Consider the following 26,972-nt stretch of genomic DNA (forward strand, 5'->3'; position numbering starts at 1 on the left):
GTTGTGGACTTCCCATCCTTGGAAGTGTCCAAGGCCAGGCTGGACAGGGCTTGGAGTAACGTGGGATAGTGGGAGGTGTCCCTGCCCACGGCAGGAGGTGGAATGGATGATCCTTAAGATCCCTTCCCACCCAAACCTTGATATCACCGTGATATGCCAGACTGAATTCTTCCTGACAAAAGGGAATTATTCCAGGTTGGACACGCTTTAAATCCTGATGGCTCTGACAATGCCCTGCTTGTCCTTGCCCTTAGATCATGAAGACCCTGGAGCTGCTGCCCATCCCTACCAAGAACATGCTGGAGGAGAGCAAGGTGCTGCCCATCATCCAGCGCTGGGCTCAGACCAAGACGGCGGTGCCGCAGCTCAGCGAGGGCGACGGATATTCCAGCGAGAACACGTCCCGGGCCCACACCCCGCTCAACACCCCGGAGCTCTCGGCCAAGCAGAGCGTGGAAGGTGACACAGACACCCCCAAGAAGTTGGTGTTCCGGAGGCTGAAGATCATCAGCGAGAACAGCATGGACAGCGCCATCTCGGATACCACCAGTGAGCTGGAAGGGAAGGAGGGCAAGGAGGACCTGGACCAGCTGGAGGCAGCCCCGATGGAGGTGACAGAGGAGCAGCAGCAGCAGCAGCAGCAGCAGCAGCAGCAGGACATCAGAACTGCTGTGGAGGCGCCAGTGGAGAGCAGCAAATCCCAGCCTGCTGAGCTGGAGGCCGAGCCCGAGGCAGAGGTCAAGGAGAGCAACGGAGCGAAGCTGGAAGAGCCCATGGCCATGGAAACGCCGTCGCAGGATGAGGAGGAAGGAGTTTCTGATGTGGAGAGCGAGAGGAGCCAGGAGCAGACGGATAAAATCGTGGATGTGAGCGACTTGGCCACCAGGCTGCTCGACAGCTGGAAGGAGCTCAAGGTAAGAGGCAGCTCCGTGCAGCTCCAGCACCTGGAGCTAAGGAAAGCATGGATTTGGTGGTGGTGTGGTGCAAATGGGGCTGGTTTGATGTCTTTTGGTCAATATTTGGTGACTAAAATGGTCTTTTCTACACAAAAAGTGCTTTCTGTATAAATCCTCTGGTGCAAACTGCCCTGGGTGTGACCTGAGTCCGGGTGGCACACGCTGAGATCAGCAGCTGGTTGGGTTTGGGCACACAAGGACACCTCGGTCATCCCGTTGTTTTTTAGGCTGTCCAGGAAAAGGGCAGCTCTGAGGGATTGAGATTCCCTTCTCAACCCATCAGGAAAGGAGGCCAGAGATGCCATGAGCATTTTGGGTGGAAGTGGCTCATATCCATCAGTGTTGAAACAAACTGATGGACTGTCTGCTCCTGAATTCCATCCCTGGAAGTGTTCAGGGCTGTTCCTAAATGCCTCATCCCTGGCAGTGTCCAAGGCCAGGTTGGACAGGGCTTGGAGCACCCTGGGGTAGTGGAAGGTGTCCCTGCCCATGGCAGGGGGTGCAGCTGGATGATCTCAAAGGTCCCTACCAGCCCAAGCATTCTGGGATTCTCTGAATTCAGTTATCCCAGCATCCTCAGCTTTTCCTGTCCTTTCAACATCTGCTTTTCATCTGCACCGTGTGGAGCCTCCAGAGAAGGGTCTGTTGGCCACAAAGGTTCTCTCAAAGGCCATGTTGGATCAACCCCTGGGTGTTTGTAGATGGAAATGCCCAGATTTGGGTGTTATTTGGGACTTCAGTGGTTTCACTCCCACCAAGGTCTTCTGGAGCAGAAAACCTCTTCAAGAGAAGGGATTGGTGGCTCCCTCTGTCCTGTGGAATTGTGTCCCTGTCCCATAGGTGGCCAGTGGGATCTTCAGCCAACAGCTCCTTTCTGATGGGATGTAGGGTGACATTCCAGTAATGGTTTTAAACTAAAAGAGGAAAGATTTAGATCAGTGGTGAAGAAGGAGTTAATTCCTGCTGTGAGGCTGGGCAGGCCCTGGCACAGAGTGCCCAGAGCAGCTGGGGCTGCCCCTGGATCCCTGGCAGTGCCCAAGGCCAGGCTGGACATTGGGGCTGGGAGCAGCCTGGGACAGTGGGAGGTGTCCCTGCCATGGCAGGGGTGGCACTGGATGGGCTTTAAGGTCCTTCCAACCCAAACCATTCCATGGTTCTATGGATCTTGCTCTCTACTCAGTGCTCCAGTCATTCCTGGGTTTCTTTAGCTCTTTGGAAGCTCCTCACTGAGCTGCTGCTTCTGTAGGATTGTGCTCCATGTATTATTTTATATTCCTGATATTCAAGGGCAGGAGGGGTGGGAGCCTCTTTAAGAAGTCCAAACCCAGTGATTCCTGGGGATCCAGCAGGAATTGAAGGTGCTGCTGCAATTCCACCTTCCTGTGGGCTTGGTGGCTCTTCTGCCCTTCTCTCAATCAACCACCAGCCCAGCTTTAATTACTGGAAGTAGTTTTAAGCAAATTCATGTTTTCTGATGCATCACAGAGCTAAGGAGTTTATTTACCCATTGGCTTTGATAATGAGTAATGATTGAAGGAGGTTAATTAAAATAACGGGTGTTAATTGTGCTGCGGCGCCAGCGCAGGTGGAGGAGACCTCACCTTAAGCTTTGCTTGTGCCATTCTGTAGCTACAAACATCAGGATTTAGAAATGCAGAGATTCCCAGGAGAATTCAGGGACATTTTGCCTCAGTCTGAATTTTTCAGGAGGATCAGACACTCTCGGGAAATTCACAGTTTTGGGCACAATCATTTGTGCCACAAATCTTGGAGGGGGAAGAAGGGAGGTGACTGAAATACATTTCTGCAGAGAGGCTGGGTTGTGGTTTGGTGTTTTCCTCCCCTTTGTTCCGAGTGGATCTGATCCTTTACCAGCTTTGAATTTGCAGACTCTTGGTGTGCTTTTCCTCTTGAAGCGACACCGTCAGGTTGGATTTGTGGTTAAAGAGGAAAAAGTCCTTTTCCGTCATTGCCAAGTTAGAATTGTTAAGGTTGGAAAAGACCTCCTAAGATCAAGTCCAACCTGTTTTAAACTGAAGGTTAAGGCAGGCCTTAGTCCTGCTCTGCTTTGGAGACTTGTTTTGGGTATCCAGACGGAGTTTTTCCTTTGGAACCGCCGTGTTCCCTTCCACGTGCATGGGACAGCACAGAGAAAATGATAAAATATTGGTAAAACGTGAAATTTCACAAAACTCCCCCAAAACATTGGTCTGAGACCAGATTTGATCTGATGGTGTCGTTTTATCCCCAAGATTTGTGTTTTCTTTGGAGCTTGGAGAAGCTCAGCTTGGGAATCTACAGAATTTTGTGGAAGTTGTGGTTGGACCACAGAGTCCTGCCACATTCCCGTATTTTAGAGGTGGATTCTCATCCTCTCCCTGTATTTATTAATGAGGTCGTGGTCTGCTTGTAGGGATGGGGTTGGATCTCACGAGCTTGGAGTGTAATCCCAGCAAATCCATCCCAAAAAAGCCAGATCGTGACATGGGGCTGTGACAACTCGTTTCTCTCTAAAACAATTGTAGGGAAGCTGGGAGCTGGGAATTTATCCTGTGCTGGACTTTTTCATGGCTCGGGGAGTTAACTGCCTCTGTCCACCTCTCACCTCATGAGGTGCCACCAAAGCCCGCCCCGGATGTCTAAAAGACAAATCCAAGCTGGAAGGGGGATGGCTCAATCACCCCCAGGTGCCTTTCCCGGCACATCCGAGCTTTGGAAAAGCCGGGTTTTTGGGGCGGTGGAACACCCTGCCTTGGCTGGGGGGCGGGAGGGTCGGAAACATCGTGACTTAAGCGCTGTCCTCTCCAGCCTTGCTGATGACCCCCTTGTAATTTCCACCGTTTCCATCCAGCTTCTCCGGGCAGCCAGAGCTGACCAAGGGGCTCCTTTTCTCCAACTCCGTGCGGAAGAAGGGAGAGGACATAGCGTGAAGAGCCGGGAAGATGGTTGGGAAGCTGGATGATGCATGAGCAGTGTGATAGGTGAAAGGAGGACAGAGGTGGTTAACTCGGGGATGCCGACGTTATTTTGGTGCGTCCATTGCCGGCAATGGACGTCGCTCCGGGGAAATCCCAGCTCCTGGCCTGAAAGGATTAAGTGAGCTTAATTTTTTTCTCTACCTCTACACACAGGACTTTTAAGTCCTTCCAGGGCTCCAACACTCCGACTCCGTGAGGAGTGCTGGCCACGGCCGCACCCCTGGCACAACACCACACACACTCCCATTCCCAGTGGGATGAGTTTTCAGCCCGGGCTCGTGGGCGCCGTTCCCGCTGTCCGAGGAAGCGCCGCATGGCTTCTCCCGGGCTGAAAACTCCCTCCCAGTGCCAAAGGCTGCCTGCTGGGCACCTGGCAGGGGCACAGGTGCTGGTTCCACGTGGTTCCTCCGGGTGGATCACGCTCAGGTAAGGCTCCGTGGGCTGATCCGTGCGGAGAGGCCCGTGCTGGAGGTGACACGTGGTGCGATGGCCAACAGACCTCTCGGAAGCACCGGAACACGCCGTAGGGCCAAGCTTGGGAAGCTCTTCCCAACGTCTACTTGACGGCTGAGGTTGAGTAGCTGAGCGGAGGGACAGGAGAGGACATTTTGGTGCCACTCTGCCTCAGGTGGGACTGAGTTTTGGGAATCTTCCTCCAGCCCAGAGGAGGCCCTCACCTTCTGGGAAAGGGCACTTGGGAGTTGTGGCTCTGAGGGTCTACAGGCCCTTTCCTTGTGAGTTGGAGAGGGTCTTGGTTTTAGGAAAAGTCTTTTGGAAGAGCCAGCCTTGGGTTTAAACGGTTTCAGTTGGACACTTCTGACCTTCCAGGCGTTTGCGGTGACTTGGAGCTCAAGGCTGAGCCCTCACCCTGACTTGGGCCAAAGTGGTCTTTTTTTTTTTTTGCTCCCATCTGGGAGCTTAATAATCATGGAATCAGGGAATTGATAGGGTTGGAAAAAACCTCCGAGACCATTGAGCCCAACTCTTCCCCCAGCACTGCCAAGGCCACCCCTGCCCCATGTCCCCAGGTGCCACATCCACAGGGCTGGTAAATCCCTCCAGCAATGGGGACTCCACCCCTGCCCTGGGCAGCTGTGCCGGGGCTGGACAGCTCTTTCCAGGAGGAATATTCCCAATATCCAACCTGAGCCTTCCCTGGAGGCCACTTCACCCTGAATGGGACATCTTGGATGACCAAGGCCAAAGGCGCTTCCATCTTCCCCTGGGATGATCTTTCCGACTCTGCTCTGATTTATCCTGGTAATGCCCTGTGAAGCTGCTCTTGCCTGTCCCTTTCCCAGTGAAGCCTTCCTGGAGTGCCTGGCTCTGGCTCTGGCTCTGGCTCGCGCATCCCGTGCTTTAATGGGGAATTTTATAATTTGTTATAACTTAGAGCAAGGAATAGTTTGGGAAAACAATAGGATTGGGGAGCGGCCAGGCCGGGGCTTGCTGTGGGATTTTCTGGCCTTCCAGCAGGGATTTCATGGTGTTGGTCCTTCCTCTTGCTCTGCCCCATCCCTTGGGATCACTCTGGAGCTGCAGAGGGAAGAGAGGAGAGGAGGGAGGAAGGGAAGGAAGAGCATCCAGCCGCGTAGGGGATGGATTTGGTTGAGTTGTGTTCCTTCAACAAGTCAGCAGAAGTTCATAGAATTGTAGGATAAACTCCTGGAATCCTTAAGGTTGGAAAAGACCTCTAAGATCATCACATCCAACCGTTAATTCAGGAGTGATTGGCAGCTGAGGGATGGATTCATGGAGGAGGTTCCATCAAGGCACAATCTTCCTTTCCCACTGCTGCGTCTTTCGAGTCCTGACTTCATCCTGCAGCTCTCTTCCCTTTCCCAAGCCAAGGCTGGCTTGTGCCTGAGGCTGGACAGCCTAAATCCCATTTTTCCCCCCTCTTTTGTGTCGAACAGACTCGTGTCACTTTTCCTTCTGCGTTTAATTTTCCGTGCAATCCCATCAAAGCTGTGCTGGAAGCTCGGGAGCCATTTGGAGCCCGTTAGCGGCGGTCGCGTTGATTGAGGAATTCTGCAGCTCCGAGCCAGCAGCTTCCGTTTCCCAAAATAAAATCGACTTTTCTTGGGACTTTCCCCAGCCTGGTCTGACCACCATCTGCTTCTCATGGAGCAATTTGGACAAGTCCTTCCGTTTGTTCCTGGTTCAAAGCCTTTGCTGTCTCCATCTTCCCACGTGGATGCTGGAGGCTCCACCGAGTAGAGCTGGAGTTGCTCTCCAACAGGACGGAGCTCACTCCCTGCTCATAATGACCTTGGATTTTGGGCTTCCTGGACTTTTTAGGGCTGGCCAGTTGGTTGGGATGGATCCTGGAATGGGCTCCCCCAGTGCCCTGGTGAACCTCAAGCGAGGTGTGGCAGGAGCAGCAGTGCCGGGGGTGCCGAGTCCCCTTACTCCAGGTGCTCCGTATCCTCCTTCTCTTCCCACCGAGCCTTTTCCCAGTAATTTCCCATTCCCCATCCTGCTCGTTAATGGGACAGATCCTTTTTAGGAGCTGGGGAGTTGGTGTGGTTTAGCTCTTCCCAACACTCGTGTTGTCCTTCCCCTCTGGGCAGCTCATCCATGATCCCGTTCCTCGGTGGCTCCTCGTTCCCTCTGGGAACAGCCCTGGGGCAGATTTGGGGGGATTTTTTGGATGTGCTGCTCTGAAAATGAACATTTTTAGGAGTTTAATGTGGGAAAGAAAGAAATGAAATTGGGAAACCCATTGCTGGGAGGTGATTTTGGGGCTTCAGGACCTGCGCCTGTGGTCACTTCCATCCCACACGAGGTAGTGAGAGGCAAGATCATCCCTGCCATCCACAGCCATGGAATTCTGTGGGAAAATAAAATCAAATCCATAAATTATGGCTGGATGGGGCTTGGAGCACCCTGGGCTGGTGGGAGGTTCCCTGACTGTGGTGGGGGTTGGAATTGGATGAGCTTCAAGGTCCCTTCCAGCCCAAACCATTCCATGATCCCATGATATGGGACATTGCAGAGATGACATCATTCATAAATACATAAATCCTATATAATTATGGGCTCCTCCTGCATCCCTTCCCACCCCAAACATGGAGCTGCTGCTTTGTTTCTTTACTTTTAATCTGAAAACCCCTGGATTTGGAGTCTTTTAACCCATAGCAAACACACAAACAGATAAAAACAACTAAAAAATGTCATTTTAAAGCCTCTCTTTTTTGTAGATCCTTCAAACTGCACGTGCTGTGTCCAAGCTCTATGGAAAAGCAAAAATATCTTTAAAAACCTAAAAAACTTGGCCCAAATCCCTTTTTTTTTTTTAACCAGCAGCAGCACTTTTGAAGTGGTTTTGCCTCGTGGACAAACCACAACGGGGTTTCTTCTCCTTTCCTTTTATTCACTAAAGGAAATTCTCGTTTTTAGCCCATCCAGGCCTGGGGGTGGACACGTTGCTAATGAGCCCCCTGAGCCACCCTTTAATTAATTCCCAAACAGCTTTAAAAACTCCAGGAATTAAAAAAAAAAAAAGATACTCTTTAAAATCTGAGAGTCAAATCAAGGTAAACTCCACATTTCTGAGCTCGTGGGAGCTTTGAATTCCCACCTGGAGCAGCCTTCTCCCCTCAGGAACAGTTGAATCCGTCTTTTTTCCCACTCTGCCTCATCCAGGGCCTAAATGAAAGGATATTTTTGGGAAGGTGCCCTGGAAAAGCTGGAATGTCAGCACAGCTCCTGACAGCAATTTCTTTGTGTGGAACTGAGCATCTCCTTCATGATTCCATGGGGTTTGTTTTGGGATGCAGCTGCAGCTCCATCAGGGATGCCCCATCAGGCGCAAAGCAGCTGGAAACAACTGGGAATTCTTGGGAATGCTGTATTCCTTCAGGAAGGGAACAGAGCTAGGACTTGATAGAAGCTGGAATGAAACAAAAAGGAGCTTTTTATTCCAAGCTTTCAGGACTTGGACAGTCAGGAATGTAAATGTAAAACCTATGTAGGATCATGAGCGTCGCTGAGATAAAATGGGATTTACACTGAGAGTGCCAGAAGATTCCAATTAAAAATACGGCAGAGCATGGGAAGGTGCTAATCAACCTCATTCCTAATTGTGGGGGTGCACAGTTGCTTCCAATGACGTGGGAAGAGTCGGTGCTGCACACTCCAGTGGGGTTTAGCAGGGCTGTTGTGCTAAAGCTGGGCTTTAGGGAAGTTCTGATCCTCATTCCCAGCTCTTCTTCCCTTCCTTCCCACGGTGCCATCTCCACCAGACCTTTGTGATCATCCCATCCCACCCCTGGATGGGCAGGGACACCTCCCACTGTCCCAGGCTGCTCCCAGCCCCAATGTCCAGCCTGGCCTTGGGCACTGCCAGGGATCCAGGGGCAGCCCCAGCTGCTCTGGCAATTCCAGCCCAGCTCCTCCCCACCCTCCCAGCCAGCAATTCCCAATTCCCAATCTCCCATCCAGCCCTGCCCTCTGGCAGTGGGAAGCCATTCCCTGGCTCCTGTCCCTCCAGGCCTTGTCCCCAGTCCCTCTGCAGCTCTCCTGGAGCCCCTTTAGTCCCTGCAAGGGGCTCTGAGCTCTCCCTGTGTCCTTCCCTTCTCCAGGGGAACATTCCCAGCTGTCCCAGCCTGGCTCCAGAGCAGAGGGGCTCCAGCCCTGGAGCAGCTCTGGGGCCTCCTCTGGACTCTCTCCTGTGCTGAGGGAGGAGCTGGATGAGCAGAGGGTTTGGACTTTGCTGCCATTGAAGGAGTGCTGGACGCTGGGGTCTGATCTCAGCAGCTTCAGCAGGTCCTTGGTGGAAGGGGTTGCTCGGAGCTGGGCCTTGGCCTCCTGCTCATTTCCCTTGGGATGCTGCAACATCAAACACCAGACCTTGGGAACATCATGGAAACATGAACCCTGTCCCCAGTGAGGCTCTTGGGAGCTGGGAGAAGCCCAGGGGTGGTCCATGAGCAGATGTTGGCCACCAGAGCCAGGAGCACAGACCCATGGAATATCTGCAGTGGGAATCACCAAGCCCAACTCCCTGCTCCTAGCAGGACAATCTGAAACTGCCCTGGAGACCAGGACAGGGACAGCAGGAGGTGCTGGTGGGACACTCTTACCTCCCCACGGAATGTGTAGCACCCTACAGCTCTGCCCAGAGCTCTTGGCCCAAAATTCCACCTAAATCCATCAAAAATCAGACCCTGAGCAGAGGAGATAAGTGGAGAGCACCACAAAACCCCCAGAACTTTCCCTCAAGAGACCCTTTTTTGGTGGTTCCCTATCAAGGATTTATGTGGTTCTCGGCTGTTTGGGGTGGTTTTGGGAGCAGCTGGAATTCTGACCCTGCCCGTGCCTTTTCCACAGGAGGTGTACCGCATCCCGAAGAAGAGCCAAGCGGAAAAGGAGAGCAGTGGTAAGTCCTCACCTTTTCCATGTTCTCCTCTTCTCCCATGGAAATGCTTCGTTTTCCCAGTTGGGAATGCCGAGGGATGCTCTGCCTGCGCAGCTCCTGGGATAGGGAGGATAACCTGAGTGGTGGGTGGTGGGAGATGGAGCCCTGAGGGTGGCATGGCACAACCTAGAGTTAAAATCATGGAATTGGTGAGCTTGGAAAAACCCTGCAAAATTGAGTCCAACTGTCCCCCAGCGCCGCCAAGGCCACCCCTGAGCCACGTCCCCAAGTGTCACATCCACGTGGCTTTTAAATCCCTCCAGCAATGGGGACTCCACCCCTGGACAGCCCTTTCCGAGAGGAATATTCCCAAATCCAACCTGAGCCTTCCCTGGTGCAACTCGAGGCCGTTTCCTCTTGTTCTAAGAGAGGGATACTCTAAATACTCCTAATGATAAAAATTCCTTCCCTCTTCCCTGTTTTCCCAACAGCTGACCGTGGGAGAGAGACAGCCGGGCTCCGGGATCAGACCCCTACTCCCAAGAACCCCATCCTGAGCCGGGAGCGGGATCCGGAGCGGCAGAGCCAGAGCAAGGAGAGGAAGAGACGCAGAGATTCCCTGTCCCCGCCGTCCTCGGGCTACGAGCGGGGGACAAAGAGGCCGGAGGACAGGCAAGTGCTGGCAGGGATCCACCATATTCCAGGGATCTGCTGTAATCCTGGGTAAAATCTGCAGGAAAAATGGTCCTGGAGATCTTTGAAATCGCTCAGGGCTGGGGAAGGGAGTTTTCTCCTGGAGCAATCCTGGTGGTGAGATCTGTTCCCGGGAGCTGGGCGGTTCTGTGGTGTTGGTGGCTTCTTCTCTGGGATGAGCTGCATCTCCATCTTCAGGTGTGTTTTGGGAATGAGGCGGGAAATGAGGAAAGCTGTGCCAGCTCCTGCACAGAAATTAGGGATCATGGAATGGTTTGGGTTGGAAGGACCTTAAAGCCCATCCAGTGCCATGGGGACACCTTCCACTGTCCCAGGGTGCTCCAAGCCCCAGTGTCCAGCCTGGCCTGGTGCACTGCCAGGGCTGGGGAATCCAGGAATTCCAGGATGCAGCCCTCCTAATGCAAAGGGCTCCCTGGGTCCTTCAAAACCCATTCCCTCCTCCTCCTCCTCCTCTTCCCGGTGTGCTGGGAATTATTCTGAACTTGGAGCAATCCCTGCCTGAACAGGAGGGAGCAGTGCCCAAACCAGGACTTCTAACTCCAAAACTTCCTTGTCTGAGTAATTATTCCCTGCATATTCCTGCAAGGACAGCAATCCAGGGAGCTGTGATCCCAGCAGGCCGGTGCCGTGTCTCCTGCCTTTCCTTGGGAACGGTGGCATCACTGCCAGGGCAGAGAATGCGACTCCTAATAAAGAGAAGGAAAATATTCCATGTCTTGGAGCTCAGAGTGACTGGAGATCGTGTTAAAGGCAGGAAAAATACCAGGGAATTTCCTTTCAAGAATTCCGTTCTCTGTTGTCCCTCTCAAAGCCGCTCCGTAATTAGGGAACAATTGGTGCCGAGTCAGCCAGACGAGGAAACCTCGCGTTGAGCTGAGCCGGGAAAGTTGGAAACATCTGGAGAAAAAATACAGATGTAAATCTATCCCCCTGGAACGAGGCTGGAAACATCCCCAGGAAGTAAATCCTGGATTTTCGGGGTTGTTCTAAACAGAACAAGCGGTTCTTTTGGGTGAGGAGTTGCTGCTCTGGCTCTTCCTCCTGTGCCGTGTCCGTGAAGGAGCAACATTCTTCTCTGGGAATGTTCTCCCCACTCTGAGCATCCCCCGTAGTTATCCCAAGGATTTAATAAGGAAAATAACCGAATGGATGGAGAAGGGAACGCTAAACCCTCGGTTTCCTTCTCCCCACTCCCTCCACGCCGGCTGCTTCTCCTCCAAACTCTGCAGGCAGGGCCAGGAAAGACTTTAATTAGGGAAACCAAACTCCTCACGGCAATGAGGTTCCCATTAACGGATCCTGCAGCTCCTCTGGGAATGCCAGGAAACAGCTCCAGCGGATCTGTTGGTAGCAATGTGCTTTTGATATGTAAATGGATCCCAGGGCCACGGAATATGTGGAGAATATCCTGGATGCTTTGTCGAATCCATTATGTTCAGGCTGCAAAGCATTTTTCCTTGTGATCCCTGTTTTACCACACTCGTAACGTCTGGAAATATCCACCTTTGATCTGAAATTTTCCTTGGTTGGGCTTTGATCAAAGTCCTTAGGCTTTTTCTTTTTTTTTTCCCCTCCTTCTTTAATTCCCTGGAAAAATCCCTCCAGCTGCTCTGTGTTTTGGGATGAAAACTCTTAAGGAATTAAAGCCCCATACACACCATTATTTTTTGAAGCTGAAGTTGTGGTGTGGGAAGGAGCAGAATTCCCAACAGGAATGTGCTGTTTGTGACTCCCTTGTTCTTTTCCATGTCTGCAGCTCCCGTGTCGGGGTTCCGGACTGGAAAGATGGAATTCTCATTCCAGCTCTGGAATTTGAGGGGGAAGGTGCCGTGGTGTGAGTTGCTCCTGTTTGGGAGCCTCTTCCAAATTCCTTGTTGGTTCTGCTTTAGGAGAACACGGCAGAGTGTTTCCAGCATTTTGGGATACCCTGCTGATTGTGACCTTTCCTTGGGTTCTCTTGGAGATGTTCCCTCGCTCTCCAGGTATCCCAGAGCAGCTCCTCCAACTTCTCTGGCACCTTTGCGTCTCCATCTGCACCAGGCTGATGTTGGCCAATCCATTGGGATTGCTGACCCCCTGCCCTGGTGGCTCCCTGTGGGGGAGCAGGACCAGCGGGGTGTTGGTGTTTCTCTTGAGTTGCTCAAACAGCTGGAAAAAAGGGAATGCTTTTAGGAATCACCACTGTTGCTGGGCATCCCAGGTTTCCCACCCTCCCTTTTGCTGCTGGAGCCCTGTGCCTGCAGCTTCCTGAGGCCTCACAGCCCTTTCCCTGTTCCCTCTCTCCCAGGTATGACACGCCAGCATCTTCCAAGAAGAAGGTCCGGCCCAAGGACCGCAACAAGCTGTCCACGGAGGAGCGCCGGAAGCTCTTCGAGCAGGAGGTGGCCCAACGGGAAGCCCAGAAACAGCAACAGCAGCTCCAAAACCTGGGAATGACGTCCCCGCTTCCCTACGACTCCATGGGCTACGGAACGCCTCACCACAGCTTCATCGGATACCCGCCGGGGTACCCCATGCAGGCCTACGTGGACCCCAGCAACCCCAACGCCGGCAAGGTGCTGCTGCCCACGCCCACCATGGACTCCATGTGCTCTCCGGCGGGATACGAGCATTCCCAGACTTTGGTGGGGCACACGGTGGAGCCCGCCCTGAGCACGCCGCAGCCGGTGCCCGTTGTCCAGCACGTGGCCACCACCATGGAGGTGACCACCCCGCAGTACGTGGCCCAGAGCGACACCGTGGTGCACCAGGAGGCCAACGTGGCCGTGCTGCCGGTGGCCGCCGCCGGCGCGGTGCAGAGCCAGAGCTACGGGGTGTGGGATTCCAGCCAGCAGCCCGTGGCTGTCCAGCAGCCCTATTCCCCGGCCCAGTCCCAACCGGCCATCTACTACCAGGGCCAGACCTGCCAGACCGTCTACGGAGTGACCTCTCCCTACTCGCAGACCACCCCACCCATCGTCCAGGTAATTCCAGCTGGGAACACCCGTGGAACCAGGGGAGCCAGCTGGGAATTGAGTTACTCACTGTTGCTTCTCTTGTTGGAGCATCTTCTTAGCTCTTCTCAGGGAACTTCCTGCCCAGGAGTAGGAGAAAAGCACATTCCAGGGCATTTCCCATCTACAAACGGCATGAATTAGAGAGTCATGGAATCTGGGAATGTGTTGGGTTGGAAGAACCTTAAAGAACATCCCAATCCACCCCCTGCCGTGGGCAGGGACACCTTCCACTGGCCCAGGGTGCTCCAAGCCCCAATGTCCAACCTGGCCTTGGGCATTCCAAGGGATGGGGGATATTGAGAGCATCCGGGGATGGGGGATACAGAACACTTCCAGGGATGGGGGATATAGAACACGTCCAGGGATGATGATTCCATAGTCCTTGGGGCAAATCAGGGACTTGCAGCTTGCAGGAATGTTTCAGAACCTCTTCAGAGAAGTTGTGTTGGTTTCTTGACTGTCGAAGGGAGGTTTGTGGGTGGGAGCTGAGTAAACGAGTAAAATGTGGATGTGGGAGCTCAGCTTCCACTGGCTTTTGGAAGTGGGAGTCTGGAGCTACCAGAATCAATCACATTCCAAAAATCTAAGGATAATATTGGGAAGGAATTGCTGGCTGGGAGGGTGGGCAGGGGCTGGGCTGGAATTGCCAGAGCAGCTGTGGCTGCCCCTGGATCCCTGGCAGTGCCCAAGGCCAGGCTGGACACTGGGGCTTGGAGCAGCCTGGGACCTGGTGGAAGCTGCTCTCCTCTAGCAAAGGTTTTTTTGGGAAAACCAGCTGAGTGTGATTCCTTGTTCCAGAGCTATGCCCAGCCAGGTCTGCAGTACATCCAGGGCCAGCAGATCTACACGGCTCATCCACAGGGAGTCATCGTGCAGCCCCCCACGGCCGTCACCACCATCGTGGCAGCCGGACAGCCCCAGCCCATCCAGCAGGTGAGAACTGCTGGATCCAAAGGGATGGGGAGGGTTTTCCCGTGGGATAAAGAGCTCTCAGGGCACCTCTCATGGCCCCTCATGACTTTTCTCTTCATCCCTTCCGTGCTGTTTCCAGCCTGAGCTGGTGGTCACCAATAACCTCCTGGATCTGCCTCCGCCGTCCCCTCCCAAACCCAAAACCATCGTCCTCCCTCCCAACTGGAAAACGGCCCGGGACCCCGAGGGAAAGATCTACTACTACCACGTGGTCACCAGGTGAGTGTGGGCATCGCTGACCCCTGTCCCCAGGTGCCACGGCCACAGGGCTTTGAGATCCCTCTGGGATGGGCACTCCAGCACTGTCCAGGGACAGCTGTTTCCATGAAGGAATTTTCCCAACCTGAACGTCCCCTGGCACAAGTTGAGGCCGTTCCCTCTTGTCCTGTCGTGTGTTTCTTGGGAGAAGAGCCCAACTCCCACCTTCACAGCAAGGAACGCGATTTTCCCAATGTTTTCCCCACACCTTTCCCATTAGTTTTGGGAAGAACCAGGTTTTGGATCAATCCCTATGGAATTACCTGGAATTATAACGAATTTTAAGCTTCTAAAAAGGATTTTTTTTTACATTTCCAACGCCATGGGAGGTGTGGATGGGGATCCACCTCTGAAGGGATAAGCCAGGAATATTTTCTCCCATATCCATTTTCTGCTGTCAGTTCTTATTCCTGGCACACATTTCTCTGCATCCACTAATCTTTTCCATCTCCCTTTGGATTCCTCTCTGCTTCCTGGCACACCAACAGCAGGGCAGGAGATCTTCAAACACCTGGAACTGAAACCAGTCGAGCAGGAACTGGTGAACTCTGTTGGTTGGAAGTCTCGGGATGAGATGAGGAGGCCCAGCTGGGGTCTCTGCTGGGACATTCCCACCTTTCCATGCTGGGAATTTCATCCCGGTGATGAACATCCCTTGATCCCACAGCGTCACCATGGTGGGAAATGGTGCAAATTCCCTTTTTTCAGTTCTTCCTGCTTGGTTTTAACCTTCTCCAACTTAGAAATCCTCAAACTCAGCATCAGGAGCAAGATGAGGCCGCGAATTCCGCGTGTCAGGAATTTTGATGGCTGATGGACTCCGGATGTGCCAGCTGATGGGATAATCCATGAGCAGGTCCCGGTTTCTTTAAGGGTCTGTCTCCCTTCCTCCAGACAAACCCAGTGGTATCCTCCAACCTGGGACAGCCCCGGGGACGACGCCAGCCTGGAGCACGAGGCCGAGATGGACCTCGGGACCCCCACGTACGACGAGAACCCCATGAAGGTGAGGGAGGCAAATCCTTGGGAAGGACCATGGGATGGGAGGTCAGTGTGGATTCGGGGCATGGCAGGGGGACAGAAGTGACCCCGGATCCTCTGGAGTGGCTCTGTTGGGGCTCGGCCGTTGCGGCCACAGCTCGAGTGGACACCGGACTTCCCTGAAGTTCTGCCCTGGATTCCAACCTCGTGTGTGGAGCTGGCCAAAAAAATGGGAATGAGGGGGAATAACATTGAGAAGGACAAACTGAGGGTGTAGCTTAGGAGCCTTTCCCGTATCTTTCTGATTCCTTAAAAAGCTGGAGAAGATCCATGGAAAGAAAGGAATCAATCCTCCCACTGCTCCAGTGCTCCCGCATTCCTGGGAGTGACTTTCCTGGAGGTGGAAGCGGCAGCACCCTGGAACCCTGCAGCACCCAGGAACATCCCACACGGCTGCTGTTGCCTTTCCATGTGCTGCCAGGATCCCAAGGGTTAATCCCGTTCCCGGAACGCCTCCGAGTGCTCCAGCCAGGATTCCTGGCGAGTTCACTCCGACAAAATTACGGACAAATATTTATCTCCCTGGAAAGAAATTAATTGGAAAATGAGCTCAGAGCTGGCACTCCCTGCACAGCCAGGGGCTGTTGCTTCCACAGGGGAATCCAGGGAAGCCTTTTCAAGGATTCTTACCCCTGGATCAGTGTCACCTTTATCCCATGGCATTCCCTGGAGATTCCGGGATCTCAGGATTGCAAATATTGTTGAAGGATGTTGGGATTGATGAAGAAAATGTTAATTTGAGGCTCTGAAGGGAGATTTGGAGCTGGAATAGCTGGGAATTGCATCCCTGTGGAGGGATGAGCTGAAGTTCAGTGGTGCAGAGCAGCTTGGAGGTATCTGGGAGCATCCCTAGGATGGGAAGGAGGTGCTGAGGAGAAGGTTGGGCTCTTCTGAGTGAGGGAATAGAGCTGTGCTGGTGCTTTCCAGCTTGGGAATTGTTTTCCTATGGAATTTTGAGGGTCTCCGTGCTCCCTGCACAGCAGAGGGAGCAGCAAGGAATGATGCTCCCATGAGTGTGGGGGTTTATCCCATAAACTGGGATGAGGAGGAGCTGAGGGCCGAGGTGACCATCCAAGGGCTTCACCTCGGGCCGGACATGAACTCCCTGCTCCTTCCAGGTTTTGCTGCTCGCTCCAAACCCCAAATCCCTGAATTTCCCTGAATCCATGAATCCCTCATTCCTAGATGAGCCGTGGCTCTGGCTGACCTCAGGGTGAGGTGGTTCCAACTCACTCCAGAGCTTCAATTCCTTTTCTTCTGGGCCAGGATGGCCGGAAGGTCAGGATTTTCCTGGCACTGAATTCCCATGGTCACGGCTCCCGCCTCTGACGCTTCCACCCTGAAATTACAACCACATTCCTTGGATTTTTCACCCTGCTCCCCACCCCACACCTTTCCCAAGTGGATTAAACCCACCCAGGAGGGATTAAACCCACCGGCACCGCGGCTCCGGCGTCCGACAGCTGCGGCTGCTATTCCCGGTGTTCCTGGGCCGTGGGGGAGGATTCTGATGGAAAGGCACAAGAGGAGTGGGAAGCCAGGGTTGCCATTCCCTTTAAAACACCCTTGGAATCCTGTTTTTCCCCATGGAATACAGTTTTCTGGGGGGAGTGGCTCAGCAGGAAGGCTGGCAGGGATGCTGGGCTGGATGCCGAAGGTTTTGCATCCTTTTAGATGGAAAAAGCTTGGAATTGGGATGGGTTTGTCTGTGCCTGTTGGTTCTCCATGGAAAAGTCAGTGTCAACAGAGCAGATCCCAGCTGCTGGAGAAGAGAATCCCAGTCAGGCTCCTCCAGCTTTTCCCAAACATTTGGCTTCCTGATCCCATCCCAGGCTGGTTGTCCCACTGTTTTTGTGGCTTCTCCATTCCCGTCTCCTCCAGAGGCTGAAAAACAGCGACAGCACTATTTGGGGGCATTTTTCTGTGTTAGTTTTCCCGACAGGCTTTGGATTATGGGATTACACTTCGGGGAGGTGAGGGAGGAAGGCCTTGATAAAGAGGTTTTGATATTAAAAGAAATTTAAAATGCAGTTTTAGCCTAAAATTAGGGAAAATTCTCCGAGGAGGAATTGGCACTTTGGCACGAGGAGGAGCTTGGAAATGGAGCTTTTATTTCTCCTCCTCATCTTTCCCTGCCAATTGTAGACACCGATTTTTTCCCCTCATCCCACACGGAGAGGGGTTGGATGGGGAAGGGTTTGGGGATGGAGAAGGGTTTAGGAATGGAGAAGGATTTGGGAATGGAAAAGGGTTTGGGAATGGAGAAGGATTCAGTGGTGGAGAAAGGATTACTGATGGAGAAGGGATTCGTCATGGAGAAGGGTTTGGGAGTGGAGAAAGGATTGGTGGAGAAGGATTTCAGGATGGAGAAGGGTTTGGGGATGGAGAAAGAATTTGGGGGTGGATAATGGGTTGGTGATGGAGAAGAGTTTGGTGATGGAGAAGGATTTTTGGGGTTGGAGAAGGATTTCATGATGGAGAAGGGATTGGTGATGGAGAAGAGTTGGGGGATGAAGAAAGGGTTGGTGGAGAAAGATTTGGGGATGGAGAAGGATTTGGGGGTGGAGCAGGGTTTGGTGTAGAAGGCTTTGGGAATGATGAAGGGTTTGGGAATGACGAGGGGTTTGGGAAGAACAAAGGGTTTGGGAAGGGTTTGGGAATAATGAGGGTTTTGGGAAGAATGAAGGGTTTGGGAATGATGAGGGGTTTGGGAATGACAAAGGGTTTGGGAAGGGTTTGGGAAGAACAAAGGGTTTGGGAATGACAAAAGTTTGGGAAGAACGAAGGGTTTGGGAATGACGAGGGGTTTGGGAAGGGTTTGGGAATAATGAGGGTTTTGGGAAGAATGAAGGGTTTGGGAATGATGAGGGGTTTGGGAAGGGTTTGGGAATGATGAAGGGTTTGGGAAGGGTTTGGGAATGATGAGGGGTTTGGGAATGACGAGGGGTTTGGGAAGGGTTTGGGAATGATGAGGGTTTGCCCATGGAGCACTGCAGGCGTTGGTGCCGGAGCCATCCGGAGCCATCTGCTCCCCATTCCCGGCCTTTTGAAGTGGCAGCCGAGCCCGGGGCCGGAGCAGGAGCTTTGATGTCCCTGCTCCGGCCAAGCCTCGGCCATAAAACCTCCCTGGCGCGGCTGATTTACGCCCTGTCCCTCTGCTCCCACGGCTCTGCAGCTCTGCCCTCCAGCCTCCAGGCACGTTTGTAGGGATTGAAAGGGATGGGGTGGCTCCTGCTTTTTTCAGTGTTCAACACTTTAAAAAAAGTGGGATTTTTTTAATTAAAAGAAATATTGGGACATCATCAAAGAGCAGGAGGAGAAGGGAAACCTCCCCCGGCTTTCCAAACCTTTAACAAATCCTTCTGCTCTTCCCGTCCTTACAATCCAAGTCGGGATGAGCTGGATCCCAGAGCTCTCCCAGAAAATGGTGCTGGTGCAGGGATTGCTGCTTTTCCCTCCCTTAGGCTCCAAGGAGATGGCAGAGCTTGGGATGGGAGCGTGTGGGAGGTGGGTGTGGGTCCAGCAGGAAGGGATGTGCTCTGGGATGCAGCCAGAGCGGATTCCACTCCGCTAGTGAATCAGGGATCAGTACTCAGGGAAGCAGCCAGAAATTCCTAGAAAATTCCCTTCATCTTGATTGCAGCTAAAGTTAGTCCGTGTGAACGCTTGTGGGGGGCCCCAGCCCTCCCAGGGAATTCCTGAAGGAAAATCCACCACCACAGGCCTTGCTCCCACTGTGGACCAGCCTGGCCACCCCAGGACCTGCTCCTGCTCTTTTTCCAGCTTTTTTTCCAAAGCAAACAAGAGCAAGGAGTGGTCCCTGTGCCTCCCAGCCCAGGAGTGTGACCGGGGTGTGCTGGGAATTGTGCCAGGATTGGGCTGGGAAGTGTGTTGGGACCAGGCTGGGGAGTGCCAGGAGCAAGGCTGGGAAATGCTGGGCCTGGACTGGGATCAGACTGGGAATTGTGCCTGGATTGGGGCGAGGAGCGTGCCAGCGTCGGGATGGGGAGCTCCCTGGGATTGGGCTGGGAAATGCCTGCTTTGGGGTGTGGAGCGTTCCGGGACTGGGCTGGGAAGCGCAGCAGGAATGAGCTGGGAAGTGTGCCTGGATCGGGCTGGGAAGTTCACTGGGATGAACTGGGAAGCTCACCTGGACTGCCAGGATTGAACTGGGGAGTGCACCAGGACTGGGCCGGGAAATTTGGTGGGATCAGGGTGGGAAGAGCAGCAGGACTGGGCGGGAAAGCTCATGGGACCGGGCTGGGAAACGCCAGGTTTGGGGTTGGGAGTGTGCTGGAATTTGTCTGGGAAGTGCACCTGGATCAGTGCTGGCCTTGGGCTGGGAAGTTCTCTGGGACTGAGCTGGGAAAGGTGTTGGGAATGGGTTGGGGCGTGCACTGGGATTGGGCCTGGAAGCTCAGCAGCACTGGGCTGGGAAGCCCATCGGGATCAGGCTGGGAAGACTGGATTGGACTGGGAGTGTGCTGGCATGGGGCTGGGAAGCTCCCTGGGAATGGGCTGGGAAGCTCCCTGGGAATGGGCTGGAAGCGTGTGCTGCCCGCCTGGCTGTGGGACTGTCCCCAAGGGGGAACAGGGGAGCGTTGCCATCCCGGTGTTCCCTTCTCCAGTCTTCCAAGAAGCCCAAGACAGCGGAAGCCGACACATCCAGCGAGCTGGCCAAGAAGAGCAAGGAGGTGTTCAGGAAAGAGGTGAGCGATCCCTGTGCCAGCCCAGGGATGGGGTGGGATGGGATGGGATGGGATGGGATGCTGGGAGCGGGGAGCCGGATCCAGCGCTGTGTCCCGCAGATGTCCCAGTTCATCGTGCAGTGCCTGAATCCCTACCGGAAACCCGACTGCAAGGTGGGCCGGATCACCACCACCGAGGACTTCAAGCACCTGGCACGCAAGGTGGGAATGGGGGAATGGAGGAATGGGGGCTGCAGGGACACGGGGATGTGGGAATGTGGGGACATGGAGGGTATGGGGACATGGGAACACGGGGGCACAGGGATATGGGAAAGCAGGAACTTGGGAACATGGAGGGTACAGGGGCATGGGAACACGGGGACACAGGGATATGGGAATGTGGGAATGTGGGGACATGGAGGGTACGGGGACATGGGAACGGGGACACAGGGATATGGGAATGTGGGAATGTGGGGACATGGAGGGTACGGGGACATGGGAACAGGGACACAGGGATATGGGAAAGCAGGAACTTGGGAGCATGGAGGGTACAGGGGCATGGGAACACGGGGACACAGGGATATGGGAATGTGGGAATGTGGGGACATGGAGGGTACAGGGACATGGGAACATGGGGACACAGGGATATGGGAACATGGAGAGTACGGGGACATGGGAACGGGGACACAGGGATATGGGAATGTGGGAACGTGGGGACATGGAGGGTACGGGAACACGGGGACACAGGGATATGGGAATGTGGGAACTTGGGGACATGGAGGGTACGGGGATGTGGGGGCAGTGGGACATGGGAACACGGGGATGCTGAAACATGAGGGCATGGGGACATGGGGACACAGGGACATGGGGGCTACAGGGATAGGGGGTATGGGGATATGGGAACACGGGGTACAGGGATGTGGCATATGGGAACATGGGGTACAGGGATGTGGCATATGGGGACATGGGGTACAGGGATATGGGATGTGGGGACACAGGGATGCAGGGATATGGGGACACGGGGTATGGGGACACAGGACTGGCCCCAGGAAGGGGGATCATGTCATTCCAAGTCCCTCCAGCTGCCTCGAGAAAGAGGGAAGGGAAGGAGAAATGGTGGGGGGATGACAGGGAAGAGTGGGGAATAACGGGAGCTATTTGGGGAGTAACAGTAAAACAGTGTGGGGAATAATGTGGAATGTCTGGGGGATTTTCAGGTGATACTTGGAGAGTAATAGCAAAATAGTTTGGGGAATATTTGGGGAATAATAGTAAATAATTGTGGAATAATGGAGAAGTAATATGGAGGAATAATAGGAAATATTTAGGGAATATTTGGGGAATGCTATCAAATATTTAGGGAATATTTGGGGGATAATAGCAAATTCATTGGGGAAATAATAGGAAACGCTTGAGGGTAACAGGGAACATTTAGAATATTTGGGGGAATAATGGGGAATATTTGAAGAATGGGGAAATAACAGGAAAATATCGTAGGGAATATTTGGGAAATGATAGCAAATATTGGGGGGAACAATTTCAAATATTAGGGAATATTTGGGAAATAACAGCAAATTGATTGGGGGAATAATAGGAAATATTAGTAGAGTATTTGGGAAGTAATAGAAAAAGAGTTTAGGGAATAATAGGCAATGTTTGGGGAATGGCTGGGGAATGTTTAGGGAGTAATGGGAAAATAGCTTGGGAATGTTGGGAAAATAATACATACTGAAGGAACACTACCAAATATTTAGGGAATATTTGAGAAATATTTGGGGAATAACAGGAAAGATTTGGGCAATAATATGAGAGTAGCTCAGGGAATATTGGGAAATAGTCAAAGAATTGGGGAATACCAGGAAAATAGCTTGGGGAAAGTTTGGAAAATAGTGGCAGATACTGGGGGCACACCACCAAATATTTGGGGAATATTTGAGGGATATTTGAGGAATATTTGGGGGATACTTGGGGAATATTTGAGGGATATTTCAGGGATATTTGGGGAATATTTGAGGGATATTTGGGGGATATTTGAGGGATATTTGGGGAATATTTCAGGGATATTTGAGGAATATTTGGGGGATATTTGAGGCATATTTGGGGAATATTTGGGGAATATTTGAGGGATATTTGGGGAATATTTGCGGAATATTTGGGGGATATTTGAGGAATATTTGGGGGATATTTGGGGAATATTTGAGGGATATTTGAGGGATATTTGGGGGATATTTGGGGAATATTTGGGGAATATTTGAGGGATATTTGAGGAATATTTGGGGGATATTTGGGGAATATTTGGGGAATATTTGGGGAATATTTGGGGAATATTTGGGGAATATTTCGGAAATTTGAGGAATATTTGGGGGATATTTGAGGAATATTTGGGGAATATTTCAGGGATATTTGGGGGATATTTGAGGGATATTTGGGGAATATTTGCGGAATATTTGAGGGATATTTGAGGAATATTTGGGGGATATTTCAGGGAAATTTGAGGAATATTTGGGGGATATTTGGGGAATATTTGAGGGATGTTTGGGGGATATTTGGGGAATATTTGAGGAATATTTGGGGGGTATTTGGGGGGTATTTGGGGAATATTTGAGGAATATTTCAGGAATATTTGAGGGATATTTGGGGGATATTTGAGGGATATTTGGGGAATATTTGAGGGATATTTGGGGAATATTTCAGGGAAATTTGAGGAATATTTGGGGGATATTTGAGGAATATTTGAGGAATATTTGGGGAATATTTGGGGGAAATTTGAGGAATATTTGGGGGAAATTTGAGGAATATTTGGGGGAAATTTGAGGAATATTTGGGGAGTAATACGGCAGTAGCTCAGGGAACATTTGGAAATCAGCAGAAATATTTGGGAAGTAGCAGCACAGTGGCCTGGGGAGTGCCCAGGCCTCGGCTCGCTGGGAATTCCGGGCCTGACTCCGGCATTCCCGCGGCATTCCCGCGGCATTCCCGGCCTCTCCGCAGCTGACCCACGGAGTGATGAACAAGGAGCTCAAGTACTGCAAGAACCCCGAGGACCTGGAGTGCAACGAGAACGTCAAACACAAAACCAAGGAATACATCAAGAAGTACATGCAGAAATTCGGGATCCTCTACAAGCCCAAAGAGGACACGGAGCTGGAATAGCCCCTGGAATGACCCCCCGGCCCTCGGGAGCCCCGAGTCCCACCGGGATTCGCCCTTCCGAGCCACCAACCTGTGAATTGATGCTGATGATGATGATGAATTTTTGTTTTTTTAAGGAAAACAAACTCCGTTCCCGCCGCCGCGGACGAGCCGGGCTTTCCCAAGCCTGCTTTTCCCGATCCAGGCTTTGCTGAGCCCGGCTCTCCTCCCAAGCTCTGTATTATATTTTAACGTATATGTGAATATATTGATAATAATTTGCTTTTTTCCCGTTGCTTTCAGCCCCAAACGTGCCGATCCCACGGGAACGTTTGGCAGGAGACTTTGGGGGTTATTCCCAAGGTTTTTTTTTGGTTTTTTTTGTTTTTTTTTTGGGGTTGTTTCCTTGGTTTTCCTTTTGGTTCCGCGAGGTTTTCCTCCCGTTTTCCCTGTAAATACTGCGGATTTCTGGCCATGTTGATAAGATTGATTTTACTGCTTTGAGCATTTTACTTTATCCAATTTTTACGGAACTTTTTATGTAAAAAAAAAAAGGAGCAAAAAAAGAGAAAAAAATAAAAAATCAAAAGAAAAAACAAAACAACCAAAAGACCCCGAACCCCAAAACCGACGCCGGGCAGGGCCACAGAGGGGACGTGGCTTGGGATGTCCCCTCTCCCTTGGGGACCTCCTGTCACCCTCAGCATTCCCGGGAATCCAGACCCTGGGAAGGGGAAGGGAGGTTTGGAGCGACATGGGAGCATTTTGGGGTTAAAAATTGCTCTCAGTGCCACCTGCCTTGGGCACTTTGGGGTGTCTCCTCCTCCTCCTGGGGCCCCCCACGCCTGGGGTCTGTCTGAGACACCCCAGGACACATCCCAGTGACAAACGTGGGGACACACAGGGATGGCCAAGGACACGAATCCCAGGGACACACGGATGCCTGGGGACACCCACCCCGGACACCCGAGGGGACACATCCCAGGGATGCAGGGACACCCAAGGACACATGGTGGGGACACTTGGGGTGCATCCCAGGGACACACAGACACCCGAGGACACAAATCCTGGTGACACACGGACACCTGAGGGGACTCGTGGACAGCTGGGGACACTTGGGACACCTGAGGGGACACATTCCATGGACACCTGGTGACACTGGGGACACCCGAGGGGACACACCCGGGGAACACGCACGGACACACGGACACCCAAGGACACAAACCCTGGTGGCACCCAGTGACACGTTTAATGCCCCCACCAAAGGTCCTTGTCCCGCCCCCCAGAATCCCTAAAAAAGTACAAAACCCACGTAAAAAACCCCAGGAATCCATCGGGAAGCGGGAACCCCCCCGGGAGAAGCCACCGGCGCGGCCCCGGTGTCCCGGGGGGGTCACACGGCGGAGGTGATGTCCCCCGGGGCTACCCCGGGGCCGCGCCGCTCGCTGCCGGGTGTCCCCAGCTCCAGGAGCCGCTCCAGCTCTCCCGGCTCTTCCTGGCGCCGCGAGGACCCCGGGAGCGGGGAGGGACCCTCCGGGGGGGCTGCGGGGAGGGACAGGATCAGCATCCCGGAATTCCACACCGGGACAGAGGGACCGAGGGACGGATGGGGGCGATTCCCGAGCCCCACCGGGAGGAGTAGGGGACCCCCGACCCCATCCAGGTGCTCCCTAATCCCATTTGGGGGCTTCCCAACCCCATCCAGGTGCTCCCTGATCCCATCCTATCCCATCCACCCCAGAATTCTCAGGTGCCCCCAAACCCTCACCCTCCCCAGGGCTGCGTGTCCCCAGACCCTCGGATGTCCCCAAACCCCCGCGGGACTGGGTGTCCCCAAACCCTCGGATGTCCCCAAATCCCCCCCAGGCCTGGGTGTCCCCAAACCCTCGGATGTCCCCAAACCCGCCGATGTCCCCAAATCCCCCCGGGGCTGGGTGTCCCCAAACCCTCGGATGTCCCCAGACCCCCCCAGGCCTGGGTGTCCCCAAACCCTCGGATGTCCCCAAACCCCCCCAGGCCTGGGTGTCCCCCCCCCCCCCCCCCCCCCGATCCCGGGGCACTCACGGGGGGGCTCCAGGCCGGGGCTGTCCGGGCAGACGCCGCTGTCCCCCCGCAGCTTCTCCCCGTCCGCCGCCACCCCCGCGTCCCCCGCGTCCCTCGCCTTGTCCAGCTGCCGCTTCTTCCTGCAGGTGTCCCAGCTGAGGGGACACGGGGGGGGATCACCGGGGGTCCCCAAATCCCCGCGTGTCCCCCCCCGGGACCCCCCACTCACCACTTGAAGGCCACGTAGGCCACGAGCCCCACGACGAGCGCGGCCAGGAGGGCGCAGTACAGGGGGATGATGTCCCCGGGGGGCGGCTCGGGGGGGGCCCCCGACACCGGCGGCGTCACTCGGGGGTCCCCCGACACCGGCGGGGTCCCCTCAGGGAGCGGCGCCGTGGCCTCGTCTGTGGGATCCCCAAAAAAGGGGAAGGGAATGCGGACGTTCCCGGCCGTGCCTCAGTTTCCCCTTGGAGGGGGGGGGGGGGGGGGGCAGGGGGTGTGACCCTCGGTTTTGGGGACACCTCCCGCCGTCACCTCCCCCGAGGGACACGGGGGGAAACTGCTACACAAGGAGGGGGAATGAGGGAAAAAAGGGGGAAACTGAGGCACAGAAGGGGGAATGGGGTAAAACGAGGGAAACTGAGATAAAAAGGGGGAAACTGAGGCACAAGGGGGGTGAGATAAACAAGGGAAAGTGAGGCGTGAGGGGAAACTGAGGGAGAAAGAGAGGGAATGAGGGGAAAAAAGGGGGAAACTGAGGCAGGACAAGAGGAACTTAAGGAACGATGTGGGGAAACTGAGGCACAGTGTGGGGAAAATGAAGCAGGACAGGGGAAACTGAGGCACAAACGGGGAAACTGAGGCACCACAAGGGAAACTTGAGCCATAATATAGGGAAATTAAGGAACGACGAGGTTTGGAAAGTAAGGAACGAGAGGAAACCGGGGCAGGACATGGAGAGACTGAGGAGCAACGTGGGGAAACTGAGGCACAAAAGGGAAACTGAGGCACAAAAGGGGGCCCGCGGCCCAGCCCCCTCAGCCCCCGCCGGGGTCCCGGTGCCACTCACGGGTGCACGGCGGGCAGGGCGGGCACGGCTCCTCCGGCTCCTCCTCCGCGGGGCTCCGCGCTGCGGATTTGGGGCATTTTGGGGTTTTTGGGGTTGGTTTTGGGTGTCTCTGGGTGCGGGGTGTTTTTGGGGTACTCACTGCGGGCGCAGGGCGGGCAGCGGCTGTCGCAGGGCTCGGGGACACCGGGGGGACACGGGGGGCACCCCCCGCCCCGCCCCGGCACCTGCGGGCACAGGGAGGAGGGGCTGCCTCAGTTTCCCCTTAATTCGCTCCAGGGCCCCGCGAATTCCCGGTGGGATGCCCCCAAAAGCATGGAAAAGGGGGATTAGAGAGGGGAAAGAGTGGGAGGAGGGATTGAGGAGCAGCAAAAATAAATAATGATGAGAAAGGGAAATAAATAGAAGTGGGGAATCAAACGGAAAGAGTAAAAAGGAAAGGGAATAAATAGTAAATAAAAAAGAGATAAAAGGCATTGAAACGGACGGGAATGAAAATAAACGAAGTGAAGGGAAAGCAAAGGAAAAGATGAAGTAAATTAAAATGAAAGGAAGGAAAACGACTTGAAATAAAGGAAAGTAAAGTAAAATAAAGGAAAGTAAAGTAAAATAAAGGAAAATAAGTAAAATAGGATAAAAGGAAATAGAGGAATGAAGATGCGATAGAATTAAAAAGGAAAATAAAAAAATAAAATTCAAAAAAGAATGAAATAAAAGAGGAAAACAAAAATAAGAGAAGAAAAGAGAAAATGTACTAAAAAGGGAC

At 53.4% G+C, this 26,972-nt stretch overlaps 1 protein-coding gene across 1 annotated transcript in view; it reads left to right on the top strand.

The window, feature by feature from the left end:
• The window catches only part of SETD2 (SET domain containing 2, histone lysine methyltransferase), a 52,163-nt gene extending 28,517 nt beyond the window's left edge, over positions 1–23,646 (top strand). Inside the window, exons 12-21 of the mRNA XM_082302727.1 lie at positions 255–914; positions 9,269–9,317; positions 9,788–9,968; positions 12,298–12,973; positions 13,805–13,939; positions 14,058–14,197; positions 15,131–15,242; positions 19,906–19,986; positions 20,086–20,187; positions 22,957–23,646. Coding sequence (XP_082158853.1) covers positions 255–914; positions 9,269–9,317; positions 9,788–9,968; positions 12,298–12,973; positions 13,805–13,939; positions 14,058–14,197; positions 15,131–15,242; positions 19,906–19,986; positions 20,086–20,187; positions 22,957–23,118 — 2,298 coding nt within the window. The 3' untranslated portion in view covers positions 23,119–23,646. The remainder of the gene's footprint in view (positions 1–254; positions 915–9,268; positions 9,318–9,787; positions 9,969–12,297; positions 12,974–13,804; positions 13,940–14,057; positions 14,198–15,130; positions 15,243–19,905; positions 19,987–20,085; positions 20,188–22,956) is intronic.
• Positions 23,647–26,972: the final 3,326 nt, after the last annotated feature.

This window comes from Coloeus monedula, assembly GCF_965178545.1.
Source record: "Coloeus monedula genome assembly, chromosome: 1".
NCBI classification, from domain to species: Eukaryota; Metazoa; Chordata; class Aves; order Passeriformes; family Corvidae; genus Coloeus; species Coloeus monedula.